This window comes from Ahaetulla prasina, chromosome 2 (genome assembly GCF_028640845.1).
Source record: "Ahaetulla prasina isolate Xishuangbanna chromosome 2, ASM2864084v1, whole genome shotgun sequence".
Taxonomy (NCBI): domain Eukaryota; kingdom Metazoa; phylum Chordata; class Lepidosauria; order Squamata; family Colubridae; genus Ahaetulla; species Ahaetulla prasina.
The window spans coordinates 275,256,357-275,276,444 of NC_080540.1; the positions used below are offsets into that span (position 1 = coordinate 275,256,357).

General features: G+C 37.2%; 1 protein-coding gene across 7 annotated transcripts in view; it reads right to left on the reverse strand.

The window, feature by feature from the left end:
• KIF2A (kinesin family member 2A) overlaps window positions 1-20,088 on the reverse strand; it is a 70,390-nt gene that overhangs the window by 7,431 nt on the left and 42,871 nt on the right. For all 7 annotated transcript variants that reach the window (XM_058169685.1, XM_058169681.1, XM_058169683.1 and 4 more), the window contains 8 exons: window positions 17,826-17,988; window positions 15,153-15,243; window positions 14,446-14,509; window positions 11,468-11,559; window positions 11,154-11,296; window positions 10,391-10,595; window positions 1,027-1,137; window positions 409-476 (listed from right to left, as the gene is read on the reverse strand). In XM_058169685.1, the coding sequence (XP_058025668.1) occupies window positions 409-476; window positions 1,027-1,137; window positions 10,391-10,595; window positions 11,154-11,296; window positions 11,468-11,559; window positions 14,446-14,509; window positions 15,153-15,243; window positions 17,826-17,988 (937 nt within the window). The remainder of the gene's footprint in view (window positions 1-408; window positions 477-1,026; window positions 1,138-10,390; window positions 10,596-11,153; window positions 11,297-11,467; window positions 11,560-14,445; window positions 14,510-15,152; window positions 15,244-17,825; window positions 17,989-20,088) is intronic.

The window sequence follows — 20,088 nt, forward strand, 5'->3', positions numbered from 1 at the left end:
ACCTTCTTCCTGAACCTTCCTAACTTGTCCATAGGACTGATATTCCCTGGCAGTTCTTTACCAACTAGGTACTCCCTGCTTAGTTTCTGAGCCCTGACCAGTTGCCTAAAAGAACCTAAAAACATTAATAGATAGTCAAACCTAAATTTAAAGAGGCCAATAGTCCAGCATACACTGAGCACCTTAGTTAAGGTACACAGTGACTGAGTCTTAAAACTTCTCTTTTGAAAACGTTAAATGAAAACAAACTTTTTTCATTGTTTATCTGTATTTTATTTTTTTTAACTTTCATGTTAAATTTGAATTTTCTAACTATATAGATGTATATATGTCTAACAATATAATACTGCTAACAAAGTACCAAAATTAAGATTTTATGTAAATATTTTAAACAAGTACTATTCTTACCTATTTGCATATCTTAATGTATTTAGAGTGTTTTCACAAGATGCCATCCCTGGAGAAATAGTAGCAATCTGAGAGAGAGAAAATGCCAGAATTATTTTCTTGCAGGATAACAAATGTATACACTTCAATTGGTTGGAAATAATATTTTTTTTTTAAAAAAAAGAATATTTGGTTTTGAGGAACATTTGATGGCTAAAATGTATAGGATAAGCATTACTGAAATTTGAAACAGAAGAAAAAGTTAAAGAATGCATGGTAAAACAGGCTAAGAATTTTGTTAAAACATACAGAGGAAGCAACGGGAGATGTGGTTAAAAGAATTGAAAATTACATTTTCTAAAAATGTATGAGAATAGTGGTATTATTTTGCAACTTGAGTGAGTTTTTTTTATAAATTAATATACCACTGGTATAGGACACCAGAAAAATTGCCAGGATAAAGGTATTCCAGTAACATCTTCATAAATCATACAATAACAATGTTTTAGTTAAGGAGCAGAAATCCTTCCCATTCAGGAACTTACTGAGTTCCAGCAGATATATATATAACTTATTTATATACAATCCCCAAGAGTTCTCTTTCATGCAGTGAAACACTCTGCAACATGCCTAACTTACCATACAGGTGCGAGAGTTTTCTCCAATGAATGAATCTCTTAAGACCTGAGTAAGTTTACTTGCTCTAAATGGAGTATGAGGTTTATTTCGGCCTAAGGCTCTGATGCACTCCTGTAAGAATAAAGATCTTTATGTTTTTATCTCAGAACCAATGCAAAATTTATTTTAAAACAACTGCAAATTTAAACAATAAATAATGGATGATAAGCTGAGTGTGTTCCCCTATGTTCTTCTTAAAATATTACAGTACATTTCCAATTAAGAAAACATTATACATTAAAGATAGAATTGAGATTGTGTACAGTTCACATTCAAATGTTAAGACTGAAATTCCATTTGATTCTGGTCCAATATGGAGAGATGGGCATATACTTTTAATTGCTACTGCACCTTGTGACCTATAGAGCACTCCACCCTGCAGTATTAAAATCATTTGAACCAGAAATTGAAGGAAGACTTAACATATCATTTGCTGTTGCATTGTTAACAATTCTGCAAACAGATCTCTTTTTAAAGAAAGCTGACACTTCCTCAAGATTAACCTCTTGCTATATAAAATGTTTACCAAATGAAATTAGAAGTTAAGGAAATCTCTACCACTGTTTTTATCTTATCTTATCTTATCTTATCTTATCTTATCTTATCTTATCTTATCTTATCTTTCTTTCTTTCTTTCTTTCTTTCTTTCTTTCTTTCTTTCTTTCTTTCTTTCTCCTTCCTTCCTTCCTTCCTTCCTTCCTTCCTTCCTTCCTTCCTTCCTTCCTTCCTTCCTTCCTTCCTTTTTCTCTATCTATCCATCCATCCATCTACACAGAGACATCCTATCCCATCCACCAGGCCTTTCTAGCTTTGCAAGAATGCCAACAACCTCATATGGAATCTCATAAATAAAATACAAATTACATCTGACAGCCAAATCTGAGCCAACTTCAATAAAAACAGAAAAGAAGATGGGCTTGCTCATCCTTGAATCTAATCAATTACAATATTTATTTTAAATAGCTGGCTTTTATCAAGAATAAAAACACCTTACAATGTACTAAAGGTACTTAAAACAATAGTTAAATTTAAAGATATTCAATGTATGCAAACATTTTATAATAATAATAATAACAGAGCTGGAAGGGACCTTGAAGGTCTTCTAGTCCAACCCCCTGCCCAGGCAGGAAACCCTACACCATTTCAGACAAATGGTTATCCAACATTTCCTTAAAAATTTCCAGTGTTGGAGCATTTACAACTTCTGCAGGCAAGTTGTTCCACAGATTAATTGTTCTAACTGTCAGGAAATTTCTCCTTAGTTCTAAATTGCATCTCTTCTTGATTAGTTTCCACCCATTGCTTCTTGTTCTACCCTCAGGTGCTTCTTAAATGCTTTCTAACAGACAGGAAGCAGCAGGTGAAGCTAAGCAGAATCACATCAGATACCTGTACAATTAGCACAGGGGGCCCCCAAGGCTGTGTGCTCTCCCCACTCCTCTTCTCTCTGTATACCAATGACTGCATCTCTAATGATCCATCTGTTAAACTACTGAAATTCGCAGATGACACAACAGTGATTGGTTTCATTCGAGACAATGATGAATCCGCATACATACAGGAGGTTGAATGACTAGCCTTATGGTGCGACCGGAACAATCTGGAACTGAACACACTCAAAACTGTAGAAATGGCGGTAGACTTTAGGAGAAACCCTTCCATACTTCCACCTCTTACAATACTAGACAACAAAGCATCAACAGTAGAAACCTTCAAATTTCTAGGTTCTACCATATTGCAAGATCTAAAATGGACAGCTAACATCAAAAACGTCATCAAAACAGCACAAGAAAGAATGTTCTTTCTGCGCCAACTCAGAAAGCTCAAACTGCCCAAGGAGCTGCTGATTCAGTTCTATAGAGGAATTATTGAGTCTGTCATCTGCACCTCCATAACTGTCTGGTTTGGTTCTGCAACCCAACAATGAGACACAGACTTCAGAGGATAATTAGAACTGCAAAAAAAATAATTGCTACCAACCTGCCTTCCACTGAGGACCTGTATACTGCATGAGTCAAAAAGAGGGCTGTGAAAATATTTACAGACCCCTCACATCCTGGACATAAACTGTTTCAACTCCTACCCTCAAAATGACGCTATAGAACACTGCATACCAGAACAACTAGACACAAGAACAGTTTTTCCCCGAACGCCATCCCTCTGTTAAACAAATAATTCTGTTGTGTCTTGCCCGCCCTCAGAGCAGCCGGGGCCTTCTTACCTGCTCCCCAACACTGAGGAATGTATGCCTTCCGGCCCAAGTCCTGGCTCCATGCCCCCACAAACTGCAGAAGAAGGAGCATCTCCCTGCCCCAGCCCTGACTCCATGCCCAGGCAAACGGAGCAGCTAGACCCCTCCCCCTCCTCCACAGCAGGTGAGCCTGAGGAGGGTTTACTCCCAAGAACAGCTGATTGGAATGACCCTCGCATCAGAAGATTGGAGAGGCGGAGGCAACAGAGGGAAGGGAGGGGCAGGCCTTAATGAGTGCTGAGTCATGGAGCCACACCCCATGGCCTATATAAAGGAGCTACTTTCTGGCAGTCTCTGAGTCAGGCAAAAGTCAAACTTATCTTGCTGAAGTCACTTACTGGTCTCCTGCCTGCTCTGAGGACTTTGCTAGGACTTTGGGCAGAGCTGCAGAGGCAAGCCTGATTCGGATTTCCCGGACCCAGCCGTCAGCGGAGGAGTGGGACACGACAAATTCCCTCAACACTGTCAAACTATTTACTAAATCTGCACTACTATTAATCTTCTCATCGTTCCCATCACCCATCTCCTTCCACTTATGACTGTAACTTTGTTGTTTCTATCCTTACAATTTATAATGTAATTGATTGTTTCCTGATTGCTTAATTATAGCCTATGTCTATCATTAAGTGTGAATCATTGTGTTAAATTTGTACACTGTGACTGTCATTAAGTGTTGTACCTTGATGAAGGTATCTTTTATGTACAATGAGAACATACGCACCAAGACAAATTCCTTGTGTGTCCAATCACATTTGGCCAATAAAAAATTCTATTCTATTCTTAATCAAGAATCTATATGAATTACCTTGCAAAGATATAAAAATACTCTTGTGTGACACTTGAGGAAGTGATTTTTATGACAGTTAAACATGTTATCCAGATCACTTTATATACAACTTTCAGCAGTTCTTTTGGTATATTAAATATATTTATCTAACTCAAAAGCTCTAAGCTTCCGAGTATAATTTACCACTCAAGACAGATTTGAATAATTGCTGACTTTTATATTACCAAAGGGAGAATAGCCTTTGCTTCTGCATTCAATATATTTTATTGCAACATATGGTCTTTGTCATTAGACATCTAATTTACTCAATAGTTTTTTTATATATATATTTTTTAATATAATCTGCCTTTTCTACCTCCCTTCTTAGATTTTTTTTCTCTCCATTGGATCAGCACTAACTTTTGTTGTTGTTAGTTGCAAAGTTGTGTCCAACCTATCATGACCCCATGAACAATGTTCTCCCAGGCCTTTCTGTCCTCTACCATCCTCTGGAGCAGTGGTCCACTGGAGGTCCGCGAGAAAATTTTGGTGGTCCTCAGAAAAGTTATCTGCATTTCTTATATTGCACTAAACCAGGGGTTCTCAAACTATGGCCGCTGGGCCGGATACATGCAATGAACATCTGTGTTGCTGCAGAGAGTCTCCCCCTTTGAGTTCTTTTTGTGCGGGTCATAGGGGGGCAGAAATTCCGACTTGGGGTCAGCTTCAGCCTCCTGGTGTGGGGCTTTGGGTGAAGGCTGGAAGGAAGTGCCACTGGTAGCAAAGAGCCGGAAGGCCTTGTTCCAGTGGGACTGCATCATGGCCTGGAACTGTCTGACCATCTCAGCCTGCCGAACCTCCAGGCGCCAATACCTGGCCTTGCACTCCCGCAGGTTTTTCCTCTGTTTGGAAAGCCTATGTTCCTAGTCCTCAGTGAGGTGCTTCTGCTGAGCCTCCTTCTTGGTCATTTGAACTGAGCCAGCTGTTTTGCCAACTCTTTCTCATGGTGGCTGCTTAGCTCCAACAACTGCTTCCTGTTGGAGCCCTAAGGGCAGGGAAGCAAGGAGTGGCTGGGAGGGAAAGGGCGAGTAGAGGCTGGCAAGGTGCCCCTCGATGTGAGTGACATCAATTTGGCCACGCCCACCCGGTCACATGACCACCTAGTTACACTCACCCAGCTGGTCATTAGGCAGATCATATTCATAGTCCGCGGGATTTTAAATTATGAATTTAGTGGTCCCTGAGGTCCAAAAGATTGGTGACCCCTGCTCTGGAGTCCATTTAAGCTCACACCTACTGCTTCAGTGACTCCATCCAGCCACCTCATTCTCTGTCATCCCCTTCTTCTTTTGCCCTCAATCTTTCCCAGCATTAGGCTCTTCTCCAGTGAGTCCTTCTTTCTCATTAGGTGGCCAAAGTATTTGAGTTTCATCTTCAGGATCTGGCCTTATAAAGAGCAGTCCCGGTTGATCTCCTCTAGGACTGACTGGTTTGACTGCCTTGCAGTCCAAGGGACTGGCAGGAGTCTTCTCCAGCACCTAGTTCAAAGGCTTAAAGTTTTTGGCACTCAGCCTTCCTTATGGTCCAACTTTCACAACCATACATTGCAACTGGGAAACCATAGCCTTGACTATATGCAATTTTGTTGGCAGGGTGATGTCTCTGCTTTTTAGAAGCTATCTAGATTTGCCATAGCTTTCCTCTCCAGGAGCAAGCATCTTTTAATTTCTTGGCTGCAGCACTAACTAAACACAGATAATTCTAATGCAGAAGGATACCTCACTTTATTTGTGTGCATTTTATCATCATTATATTCAAAACCTCTAACACTATATTTGTGAACATCCCACGTAACAGTCACAACAGGCCCATATGACTAAAACTCAATCTAAAATTGGAATTCATTAAAATATACAGATAGATATTAAAATCTTTCTGAATAACTCCAGTTACAGTGATACCATTTGAAATCATATTGGCATATACGCTAGGAAAAAAAAATAATGCCAAAAGTGTAAGAAACCGGGGTGAAATCCAGCAGGTTCTGACAGGTTCTGGAGAACCAGGAGCACAAATTTTGAGTTGTTTGGAGAACCGGCAAATAGCACCTCTGGCTGGTCCCACAGTCGGGTAGGAATGGAGATTTTGCAGTGTCCTTCCCCTGCCATGCCCACCAAACCACGCCTACTAGGCCAGACCAGGCCAGACCACGCCCACAGAACCGGTAGTAAAAAAAAATTGGATTTCACCACTGTAAGAAACCCGTAGTCCTCAGTATGGGCAACTCTGGTCTAGTATAGACAGGTATAATTAAACCTAGAGGAGATATTTCTGATGAAAATAGGCCTCAGACAATTCATTCACTGGCAAAATATATCAATGTTTGAAGAATCTATATATTCAACTTTAAGCAATTAACACTATGTAGATTTTTAATTATTTTAATAATAGGAAAAATGTTTCAGGCCATTTCAAATAAGATGTAGTTAATATCTAAAATGGATTTATATGCATGAACAGCAGATTGGGGAATTTTTAATTATCTGACCTGAATATTTTATTTTTGAATTATTTACGAAGACTGTTGAAAAAAAATGAAGACCCCTGGGCCGGGGCCTATTCACAACTGGGCTGTGTGTGCATGCATGTGCACACTGGACTGCAATTTGTGTGAGTTGAGCTGTGCCTACATGAGCACACCCCGCTGCTCGTGCAGCCCAGTTCCCCTCCCCACTTCTGGGCCACCAAGCTGCAAATGTTGTGGACCACTGTCCTATGTTATTAAAATTTAGACATGACAACTCAATAATTTAGTTGTTTCATATACATATACACGCTGAAAAGGCATACATATTCAAGTACAATATGACTACTTTATATTTATGTGGGGATAACAGCAAGTAATGAAGAACAGAAGATCATGTTTGCAAACGAACTACAGTCTTTTACTTTGAGAGAAATATGTCATTAAAACAATTTGTATGGATCAATATTGACTTAAATACGATCAGCACCTTCCTTCAAGGTCCAAAGCAATATAATAATCTTTATGCTTCCGGCATAATACAGATTACTCATAACCACTGTTTTTCATAGTGAATCATTCATAAATTGTGTTTTGTTAGCACAAATTAATGTAGACTCTATTGTTCTTTTCAGGGGTTAAATAAAGTAAATATAGGTAGTCCTTGACTTACAACAATTGAGCTCAAAGTTTTTGTTACTAACTGAAACATTTAAGTGAATTTTGCTGCATTTTATGACCTTTCCTGCCACCATGGGGATACTGCAATGGTTGTAATGTGAAAATAACTCACTTTTTTTAGTGCCGTTGTAACTTTGAACGGTCACCAAGTGAAATGTAAGTTGAGGATTACCTGTAAAAGATCTATATTGTAAACATAACAAATACAATGCTCTAAAACAAAAGGAAAGCTCCTCCCAGCCAACCTTTGCATACTTTTATTTATCTGTATTATTATAAATTACAATATTCCTCCTCTTCACCTTCTATATATGAAAATACAATTCAATAAAGTTGTATACAGAAAATAATATTTACAAAACCTGTCTCAACAATGGAGGGGATGTCTCACTATAGAATTCCAGAACATATCTTGCTCATTGTCTCAATTCAGACACAGAGAATGTTTTTGCCTCATTTTGTGTAGCTTATGGTATTTTTTTCCACTGAAAAATATAGGTACATCAAATGTATGCCCTAAGCTTTCTTACTTTTTGATATTATGCTAAACATAGCAACTCCTTTTACGTTAATGAAGCCTGGCAAACAGAAGACATACTGGAAATAGAATAAGGAAACAGAAAGCTGCATTTGACGTTTATTATTTTCTTTTCTCCTAATTTAGGCCCAACAAAAGTATCAACAAAAAGTAGCATTTGAAGCTTTTTTTAAAACTAAATTCAAAGATAGCATAAACCTGTCAAAGAAAGATATAAGCATGAATTTAAAAAAACACCTGCTTGTGTTCTGTACATGCCTCCATTGATCCACAAACAGACACTGAATAATATTCACCCAACTGTACTACAAACCCTGTCTTTTAGGCACAGAGGCATTTCAGATCAAAGACATCTAAATTTATTTTTGTACTTTATACAATTTAAACTTTATGTTTAAATGCCCCGAAGTTTTGCTTCTTAAAGAGACAAAACATAAACAGCAAATTCACCTCTCAACTTTCCCACTCTACCATTCATTAGTATCATAGGGAAGTCAAACTTCCTCTTTGCAAGGTGCCAACAGAAGTGAGAAGGAGTTATTTCTCTAGGAGTGTGAAAGTCAACTCTTGCTGGACAAAGAAAGAGAAGCAGGAATCCTGAAGCACAGCTCCTTTTAGAATTTGAAGACTCAGTGAAACTCAACATACCTGATGCTTAATAGGCTATTCAAGCAAGGAAGAGCAATTCATAAAGTGACCGAGTTGGGGAATCTGGTGTCAGCCAGCTACTGAACAGACAGCAGTGGGACATCAACTTCCAGTCATTCTTAGAAGACACAGAGACCCTACCTCTTTAGCCCTTGCTAATGCAAGCAGTTAGTTATGAGTAACAAACAGAGAACTTATTCTAAAAGCTTTCAAGCTTTCTACCTCCCAAAAGTATTGACCAAAAATCAGAATTCTCTATCATAAAAGTATCTTCTTACTTTTTCCTCACTTTCTATGCCATTTTCATTAATGAAGAACTTTTAAAGAGTTTCAAAATATACCCTGTTTTAACTAAAACAATAATATAATTTTTTAATTTAAAACCCACCAGCTGAAATCTAGTATCCTTTTCATCTTGTAGGATTTGGGCTGAAAAACCTCCAATAGAGCTTCAAGGTAAAAAAAAAAATGCTTTAAACTTGTCTAACCATTTTTTAATTCTTAACACAGAAGTAGAATATCCATTTCAGTTCCCTTCTTTTCATAATATTATATGTTAATGTAATTTTTTTCTCAAAGTTTTATCTACTGAACTTAACCACTTAACTTAAACGCATATATATAAGAACATCAATATACTGAAATAACTATCAAAATGTATAATATTAGATTTTTATACTATTATACAAACAATACTAAACCATCTGATCATTTCAAATATTGAGCTAAACTTTGATGCTCTTTTAAGGTAACGGGAGTCCTACGAAAATGCCCGAACTACTCCTCCAAAGCACTATAGGTAATCCTCAATTTGCGACCACAATTGAGCCCAAAATTTATGTTGCTAAGTGAGAAAAGTTTTGAGTTTTGCCCCATTTTACAACTTTTCTTGCCACATGAATCACTGCAGTTGTTAAATTAGTAACACGATAGTTAACTGAATTTGGCTTCCCATTGACTTTGCTTGTCAGAAGGTTTCAAAAAGGACAGGGCAGTCATAAATATGAATCAGTTGTTAATCATCTGAATGTAAATCACATGACCATGGGAATCCTGCAAGGGTCTTAAATTTGAAAAATGGTCATAAATCACTTTTTCAGTGCCATTGTAAATTCAAATGGTCACTAAGCAAACTGCTCTACATCAAGGACTACCTGTACTCCCCCAAAGTACAATTGTCTATGTACAATTATTTTAAGACTTATTTACCTTTCCACATTAATTACCACTAGAAGAATATAGAGAGAAAGAGTAGGAGGGTATATGAGTATGTCCATGTAAAATAAAATTTCTGCTATATTTTTTCACCTATGTTATGTTTTATTTTATTTGGTCCTAATAACATTTACAATATGCAGAAAATACTACAACTACAATTACATATTCAAGTTGAAGAAGTGAAGTACCAATTGAATTAAAAAGTTTTTATCCTGTTTTTACTGTACTGACAAAAACAGGCAAAAAATAAAATCCTATAGGGACGTTAAACATTCAGGTTTAAGCAGCTGGCAACTGGTATAAAAGCTCAAGTAGTTAGTAGTCCATCATTTTCTTGCGTTCAGTCTTTTTTCAAGCAATGCATAAATTCTATTTTTCCAATGTTCCGTATAAACTAAGGAACCAAATTAGTTTCATAACTAATCAAACCTGTTTAAGATGTTCCAGCATCAACTTTATATCTATTCTTAGCAATGAAGTGAACAACTTGAAATGACATAAATATAATCAATTCACAGTACTTATCATTTTGTACTTACGTTGACATGTACCATATATAGCGGCTACTATATGTAGGCATTTAAAATCTATACTAAACCATTAATGTAATAAACAAATGTTTTTGAAAAGTTTTGCATTTGATATAATGTGGAAAGCCAACAAGTTTAGCTTGAATTCAGTGACAAGTATTTCTTTTACCTTGAGTGCTAAAAGGCTCTTGTTAATTTCAGCACCTTCTAGTCGGGTTTGCCTATCTGCACTGGAAGTGTCAGCTCCTCTTTCATTTCCAGCCAAGTCAATTAGGGAAAATTTACCATGTAGCTTCCCTTTCCTCCGGAGGATGATCTGAAATACTGCATGACTTCGAGATGAGTGTGCATTTGCTGATGTTTGGCCAGATGTTCTTTAACAAAGAGATGGGGGTAGGAAAAACAGGATGAAATGTCACTGAATGTTATTAACAAGATTAGTGCATTCAACACTGATAAGACTATAATTTCTGTTAAAAATTAAGGCATATTCTAACAATAATCAAAGTAAGAAACATTTGTAAGGCATATATTACAATTATGCTGTCCTCTTCATTTACAATTTTGGTTAAGACACATTATTAGCATGTTTTCCATTTATACAACAAATTCTACAATATCTCTAAATTCCATAAAAATATTTAATTATATATTTACATGTGAACATAAAATGGGACAATGCTTAAAATAATTGTTAATACATTTGAAAACAGTAATTTGTTTATATTAAAACTGCTTCCTATAAAAAGAGGAAAAATCTATTTATAAATTGTATGGAACAAAAACTTTCCTCTAAAATATAGGCAATTCTGAAACTTCATTTAGGTTGTGCTTCAAGAAAATACACATTTTTAAAAAAAATATCAAACTATTTAATTTTTTAAATGTTATTTACTATAATTTCATTATGTGAAAGGGGGAAAAAAGAATACCTGCAACTGTTGCCTATCTCAATAAGTTTTAGAACATCTTCAACACATTTCACCTCTCGCTCCTGTAATCCCACCACCTGGACTTGTTGTTTACCATCTTCTAAAACTCTTAATTTGGTCTTCCGGTTCAGTAAGTCGAAAACCTTATGGGGGGAGTGGGAGGGAGGGAGAAGAGATGTTATGTGTTAGCTAGGGAATTTCTGAAATATTAATTTAGTTCTGTTGAAACAGTTGTTTATATAAAACAGAGAAGAAGCGTAAACACAGAAGATAAAAGATTCAGAAGTTATATATTTTAGGAATAAATCACATACCTTTCCACTATAAATCTCGAAAAACGTTGCATATACTTGAAGTTCCAGTTTTTTATAATTTGGCTTCTTCAACATTAAAAAGACATCTCTAGCTGCAAATAGATTACAATTACAGAAAATGGGAAATGGAAAAACTTCAAAAATGCACAACAGTTCACATATGGATATATTTATTACCTATACTGAGTGATCAGCTAAAAAAATGCTGGAATTTATAAAACGCTTTCTGTGTTCATTATGCTTTATCTACAAATACAGAGTTCACATGTAGTATGGAACTGTATTTTGATGCTAAAGGCACAAACAGAATGGAACATAAATAACAGGCTTGCGCTATTCCAACTCCCATCCCTCTTCCTTCAGAATTGCTTGAAGAAGGCCTGTAACATCAATGACATCCGACCCAATTCCCAACTTGCATTGTATGTGTATCTGAAATTATAATTTAAACCAGGAATCATAACTTAGTTGTTTTTAAAAGTCCAAATACAAGTTCTGAATTGCTGAGCTATTAACTAGAGTTTAATTTTCTTGATTCACATATCATAAGCTAGGGAATCAGACAAACTAGATATTGGTTATTTCCTTTCCAGAAGAATAAAATGAAAGGGATAACTTTTCACATAAACATACAGCATAAAATAAACATGGGCTGTGTACATATTCATATATCCCATTTGTTGCCCCCACCCCCACCCCCACCCCCGCCTGTGCATGGATTCTAAAACCAAATTAAGAATGTTGCAATTAGCATTTCTTTTGGAATAAAGTTTCAAATTACAATGTAAATAAATAACGTGTTTTACTCTAAAGATTATGAGCTAACAAAAATTTGCCAAAAATATGTTCCCACCTCTTTAACTAATGACAGACCTATCCAAAAGCAATCTTCAGAATTGGGGGAGGACAGAAAAACCTCCTCTCCTTCTCTCTCTCTCTCTCTCTCTCTCTCTCTCTCTCTCTCTCTCTTTCTGTCTACAAAGACATAGCTATAGTAAATCCTGCATGTAATGAATGTAAAATGTTACCTAAAATGTATGAATATTGCCTGGATTAATTCACCAAGAAAGATCCACTATCATGTGAAATCTGCTACATCTGATATCCACCGAATCAAAATCTATGTAACTGAGTGTTTATAGTAATTATTACTATAGAATCTAATTCATGTAGAAAACTAACATTTCTAGATGAATTAGCACCTTGAGACATTAAATGTTACTGAAACATTTTTAAAGTCCTAGTAAAACAATGAAAATACTAGAGTATGAGAAAGTGTGACTTTGCAAGTTTAGAGGTAACTAAAGTCTCTCTCCTAGGCCCACTTGAATGAAGACAGACTTTTATTTTCCATTTTTAAGTTAAAAGGCTCCTCTAAATGTACACAGTATGCACAATTATTAGGCAAGTGAGTATTTTGACCATATCATCCTTTGTATGCATATTTTTCGCCTCCAAGCTGTATAAACTTGAATGTTTAGTGGATGGATATAAGCAGATCAAGTGATGTGTATTTGTGTAATGAGGAAAGATGTGGCCTAAGGAGATCAACACTCTGTATCAAGGTGTGCATAATTATTAGGCAGCTTCTTTTCCTCAGGCAAAATGGGCTAAGAGAGAGATTTAACTGACTGAAAAGACAAAAATTGTAAAAAGTCTTCCAGAGGGATGCAGCACTCTTGAAATTCCTAAGATATTGGGGTATGATCACAGAACCATCAAATATTTTGTTGCAAATAGTCAACAGGGTCGTAAGAAACGTGTTTAGAAAAAAAGACACACTTTAACTGCCAAAGATTTGAGAAGAATCAAACGTGAAGCTACCAGGGACCCATTATCCTCCAGTGCTGTCATATTTCAGAACTGCAACCTACCTGGAGTACCCAGAAGTATAAAGTGTTCAGTGCTCAGAGACATGGCCAAGGTAAGGAAGGCTGAAATCCTACCAGCACTGAACAAGACACATAAGTTGAAACGACAAGACTGGACCAAGAAATATCTGAAGATAGATTTTTCAAAGGTTTTATGGACTAATGAGATGAAAGACCAGATGGATAGGCCTGTGGCTGGATCAGTAACGAACACAGAGCTCCACTTCAACTCAGACACCAGCAAGGTGTAGGTGGGGTACTGGTGTGGGCTGGTATTATTGAAAATGAGGTAGTTGGACCTTCTCAGGTTGAAAATGGAATCAAAATCAATTCCCAAACCTACTACCAGTTTTTAGAAGACATTTTCTTCAAGCAGTGGTAAAGGAAAAAGTCTGCATCTTTCAAGAAGACCATGATTTTTATGCAAGACAATGCTCCATCACATGCATCAAAGTACTCCACTGCGTGGCTAGCCAGTAAAAGACTTTAAAGATGAAAGAATAATGACATGCCCCCTTTCCTCACTTGACCTAAACCCTATTGAGAACTTGTGGGCCCTTCTTCTACGGGAGATTTATGGTGAAGGAAAACAGTACACCTCTCTGAACAGTGTCTGGGAGGCTGTGGTTGTTGCTGCACAAAAAATTGATCCTTAACAGATCAAGAAACTGTCAGACTCCATGAATGTCTTATGACTGTTATTGAAAAGAAGGGTGGCTATATTGGTCACTGATTTTTATTTTTTTTTGGAACTGTCAGAAATGTTTATTTGTAAATTTTGAGTTGTTTGTTCATTATTCTCACTTCAACAGATGAAAATAAATGAGTGAGATGGGAAAATTTTCATTTTTCATTTAGCTGCATAATAATTCTGCACACTAATAGTTGCCCAATAATTGCACCTTTGGGACAAACATGACCTGGATGACTGAGAATCTCTCTATAGACTTTTTCCAAATGCTCATTTGATTACATTTTTCAAGGTCTATCCCAAAGTGATCCACATTACACAACTAGTGTTTGTTTTCAACTTTGATGGCACATTTTCAGCAATTTCAACTATAATCACAGATTTATTATAATCACAGTAGTATTAATATTTCTTACCAGCAAGTGCATAAATTCCTTTTGAACAATCTTGGTTCTTTCCTGAAAAGTCACCACCCATAGTCTAAGGCAAAAATAAAACGAGCAATATTAGAGGGGCAATTACGTAAATTCACAGCCTTATTTATAAAGAAACATGACTATACTATCATTTTCACTGAGCAGATCCATGTAAAATAGGAGAATTTGTTCTCTCAAGATGCTAAAGTTCCCTTTATAATGCCAATAAAGTAAATACTCCCCTCCCAAATAAACTAAAACGTAAGGTAACTATGGATGTTTTTAATTTAATAGCAACCCATCTCTGAAGGCTTAAGGATCAAGAATCTCTACCACACTGGTGTGACTTTAGGGCAAGACCTCCCTAACCTGAAGTTCCTCTTGAAGGCAATTCCTGCTCTCATCACTCTAACTCAATCCCAAACACAAGAGTTGTGGGGTGAGTTATCTGATCCCCAGAGAATTTCTCACTGAGGCCCCAAGGAAAACAAGAAAATTTAAAGCTCAAAAGCAGAAGGAAGATTCTCCATATCAGGATTCAGGTCAACAATCTTAGAGAGGAATTATAATATGAATGGAACTCCCTGAAAATACAGAACTCCAAGCATCTGATCACTCTACAGAAGGTATTATTCACAGCTGGGGAACCTACTGACAAATGCTATAAGGGTTACCCAAAGAATGTTGAAATTAACAGGAAAACATACATGGGTTTTTCCACTGCCTGTTTGTCCATATGCAAAACATGTAGCCATTCCTCTTTCAAATATGGTTTCCACTAGTGGTCTGGCAGTAAACCTTCAGCAAAAAAGAAAATATTCAACTATATTTAGTATTTAACTCAAAACAAGTGAAGTTCCATACAACAATACATCAGTCCACACTTTGCTACAATTCTTGTTCCATTCTTATCCAAGATTTCAACAGCTGAGTTTTAAGAGAATCAGTAGAATTACTATGATCAGAAATTATTTTTGAAAAACTGAAGAACCACTGAATACAAGAAGCTCCTATTCTATTATCCACACATATCTTTTAAATTAGCTTAAAATACAAAAAAAAATAGCATTTGTTAAGGTATGTGTATATAAAAGGGTTTGATATTCAGGGCAGAAAAGTGACGTAAATGATTTAAGGTAGCAAACTGAACTAAATGAAAAGCTTGAATTCAACACAGATAAAACGCATATCACATATATAAACAAAAATAGTTAAATCAGTGGAAACAGGACAGTAAAAATTAAATATGTCTGACAGTAGAAATTAAATACGAAATCTTAATTCCAAGCACATACTATTCTTTTTGTTTAGATATGCAAATACAGTGGTATCTCATACTCATTAATTGATTCCGGGAAGTATAACAAGTACTAAAACCAATGAATACCAAACCAATTTTTCCCATAAGAAATAATGTAAATAAATTTCATGCATTCCCGAACCAAAGACAACGCAAATTTTTAAGGCAATAAGTAAAAAGATAGGGTTGCATATTGTTATTTACATGAAAAATAAACCTAAACATTAATAAATACTGTACTTAGATTGAATAAAATAAAAGCTTCACTTTCCCTGTACTGAAAAGAGTCCATGTCCTAATGAGATTTTTCTGTTCCGGTCCACACACACAAACTCATGGGACTTTTAAAGACTTTATTAACACAGATCCCACTCACACCCACTGCAACGTTCCTGAATCCAAGCCTGCTCAATCTAGGTGCAGGATTATAGTCTGTAGGCAAAGGTGCTAGTCCATACATACACAATCCGAAATCAAGGCATAATCCACACATAATAAATCCAAGTCAAGGTACAAGTCCAAAATCTGAGAAACAGATTTAAAGTCCAAACACCCAGTCATACGAAGCACAGATCTGAAGTCAGAAAAACTGTAGTCATGGAGTTGGAGCACATGCACAGCAGAGAAAATGGGCAGTTGTTTCCAACGTCACGTTGCTCCATATGTTGGGCTAAATAGGCCCATCCCGGTTTAACTCATTAGAAGGGATGAGGCTGCCTCCTTGCAAGTAGCCTCACTGTCCTCTGTTATGCCTCCCTCCCATTCAACCCTATGCATCCTAGGATCAGTGGAGGAAGCAGTTCCTCCTCATCCTTGTTGACAGGCTGCAGCTGTGATCCTTCTCCACTCTGAACTTCTGACTGGGTCTCCAAGCCCTCCTGCTGCAGCTGCATATCTCCCTTCTCCTTTCCAGCCAGTCACTTATCTGGTCATTCTCCTGATGACCCCTCCAAGTTTCCTGGCCTCTCCTCTTCCTGTGACCCATTCACTCCTTGCTCAGAGTGAATGGAGAACTTGGCATCTTCCTGATGCTTCCCCTCTGAAGTCCCCTGAGTCAGCTCTTCAGCCGATATCTGGGGAAGTCATTACAGGGATGGTGGGAGGAGAGTGCTGAGGAGAAGAGGTTACATGGAATGTTGTTTGGAAGGAGAATCACCTCTAATAGAACATCAGGCACTTGCACTTCAAATGTCCTTTCTCTTTTCTGCCTTTTTTCAACTTGCACCACAGGCTCTGACACACTCTTTCTCATCTTCACTAAAAACGTATCCAATGAGAATGAGAACTGCTTGTCTTTTCAGAAGTCGTCGAAAATGTGAAATTGTTTGGTCACTGAATAAATTCACATTTCTGCAGTGAGTCACGAAGCAGTCGATAACAAGTTTTAGCTTGTGCTTCAAGTACCAAACAAACCATGAGGACCAGGACAAAATTATCATGTAAAATTTGATGACTTTCAAAGCAGTCGAGTACCGAGGTACCACTGTATGTCTAGGTAAAACTTCCCTTGCTAGTTTGGAATCAATACCACTGAAATTTGCTTACATTTTTAACTTTCTTTTTACTAGCTGCAGACTCAGAACTCAAGGAGGCTTACATGAAATAAAACATCCATTGTGAAAATGCTAAAAAATTCATTGTGACATGCCTGGAGTTTTTTGCCAGCTTATTATATAGCATGCTTTCCTGCAGACTCTCAAACAAATGCTCTGTTAGTTTGTGATAGACATTTCAATATCAATGAGAATTGATATGATAAGAATTGTTAATGAGAATTGATATGATAAGAATTGATATGATAAGGGCATAAGAGCACAAAAGTGCCTACCGTTCCTGTCCTATTGTTCCCTTTATTATATCAAATTAATATAGCTAATGCATATTCTTTACTTATATATATATATATATATATTTTCTTCATGATATGTTTTTTTACTTATGACAATGTTTGTGTATACTGTTGTGACAAAATGAAATAAAAAAAAAGAATACATTGACTCAGATATCCAAATTGGAGAGTTACATTAACTTGCAGAAAATGAAAGCATCGAGTTTTACATTGCACGCAAACAGTACATACCTGTAGACCATTTCATTAGGGGCGCTGTCATCAAAGGCATAATCAAATCGGAATGTTTGGTTTTCTAAGTACCTTGTTAAATCTACTTTTTGCTTAGGTTCATGTACCATCACAACATCTTTGCTTGGAATTGTTATGACATCAAGGTCTTTCATTACAGTTTCTAGAGAGGAAATGAAACACTACATTAATTTTCAGAATACCCGAGTTTAACAACTGAAACATTCATATGATGAAGACAGTGAAATTAACTGAATCAACCTGTGATTAAATAATTTGACATGTAAAAAGATACTGTAGCCTATATGGAAATAGGATACAATATCTTTTTATACCAAGTTCGTTCTGTAAATTTTTAATAAAAATTATGTATGTTTGCAGGTCCTCATTCCAAGAATTACCTTAGAAATTAAACTACGCAGAAAACTTGTACAATTTATACCATGTGGCCATTTTGCCATTTGTTTCACTTTTATGCAGACATCTACAAATTATAACTTATTATATTTAATGAACACACTGTTCACAAATATAAACAATTAAAAACCACAAGGTTTGAACAAAAACATGAATCGTAAGAAATTTACAAAATTGAACCTAAAATATGCCAGGCTTCTTTCCAAACCTAAAGTAGTCGCCTCCTAGGTATCAACTCTTTATTTTTTTCTTAATATTTCTACATTCTAATCCAGAGGTCAGCAAACTATGGCCCCAAGATCAAATCTGTAAACATCCAGGCAGGCAGCAGATTGCCAGGGATGATCCTCAATCAACTTCCTAGGACAAGGGGCAGACTTTTCTGGATAGTGGTAGCAGCCTTCATGATAGCTGGCCAGCACCATCCAATGGCTGTACCTGCAGAGGTGAAGTGGATCTGATCCTTTAGAGAAAAAGTTTGCTGACCTTGTTCTAGTGGTCTCCGAGTGAAACGAAGTCAAATCAGTACCTTGAATTCAGTTTAAAAACGAATAGCACTAAGCACAAACAACTGAGAATGAGTTTCGTACAGGTAGTCCTCCAGGGACGACCATTTGTTCAGCAGCCATTCGAAGTTATGATGGCACTGAACAAAGGGGCTTACCAGTCCTTTAAGTTATGATCACTGCAGTACCTCCATGGTCATGTGAACAAAATTCAAGCATTTGGCAATCAATTTGTACTTATGACTCATTGCAGCCTCCTGCGACCACGTGGTCACTATGTGCAACTTTCCTTACTGGCTTCCCATTAGCAAAGTCAATGGGGAAGCTGGCAGGGAAGGTTTCGAGTCAATTGGGTAAGTCTCCCCAACCCTCCAGTCTTTCTTTGCCCACACGTACTGCACCTCCCTCCTTTTTTTTATTTACATTTATATCCCGCCCTTCTCCGAAGACTCAGGGCGGCTTACAGTGTGTAAGGCAATAGTCTCATTCTATTTGTATATTTACAAAGTCAACTTATTGCCCCCCCAACAATCTGGGTCTTCATTTTACCTACCTTATAAAGGATGGAAGGCTGAGTCAACCTTGGGCCTGGTGGGACTAGAACCTGCAGTAATTGCAGGCAGCTGTGTTTTAATAACAGGCTATCTTACAGCCTGAGCCATCACGGCCCTCATGGGCTGTCAGGCCTAGCCCAAGATTGATGCAATATGGTCCAGTTTGTTATCTGCTCATACCATATAGACTGAATCTTGCCTGACTAAACTTATACTACCCTGGATATAATGGATATAGCCTGGGAGATTCTGGGGAGTAGCTATCCTAAATCTCTTCCCCTTCCCAGAATCCAGCTCTGGACTCTGCTGTTTTTTGCCTTGCCCCCCTCCTTGGAATGAGCTCCCTCCTTCCTGGGAACCTGCAGTTGTGTTACTGTAGTTTATCACATATGTATGAACCCATCAATGCCCTTCTTCCCAAGCCTCCTTTGGGCCATGCACCCCACATCCTTTTCCCCCAGCTGTCTTGCACTCACACACATTTATGGAGCCACCATTGCTCTCCTTCGTGTCCCTCCCTGCACTTGCATTTGTATTACACCCTCTTTCTCTTGCCTCCCTGTGCTTGTACATACCAGCACTCTCCTTCCCTGGCCTTCCTGCACTCACGCCATGGAATACACATCTCTAGAGAGCATTCCGAACTGCATACCTACTACCTTAGGATGAATATATCCCTGTCTAAAATAACCATCTTCTTTACTTTAAAACTGCACACTAATGTTATGGTGGGATCCATTATCAAATGTTTTGGTCCCTATTCTTACTGATTTGTAAAGTTATATT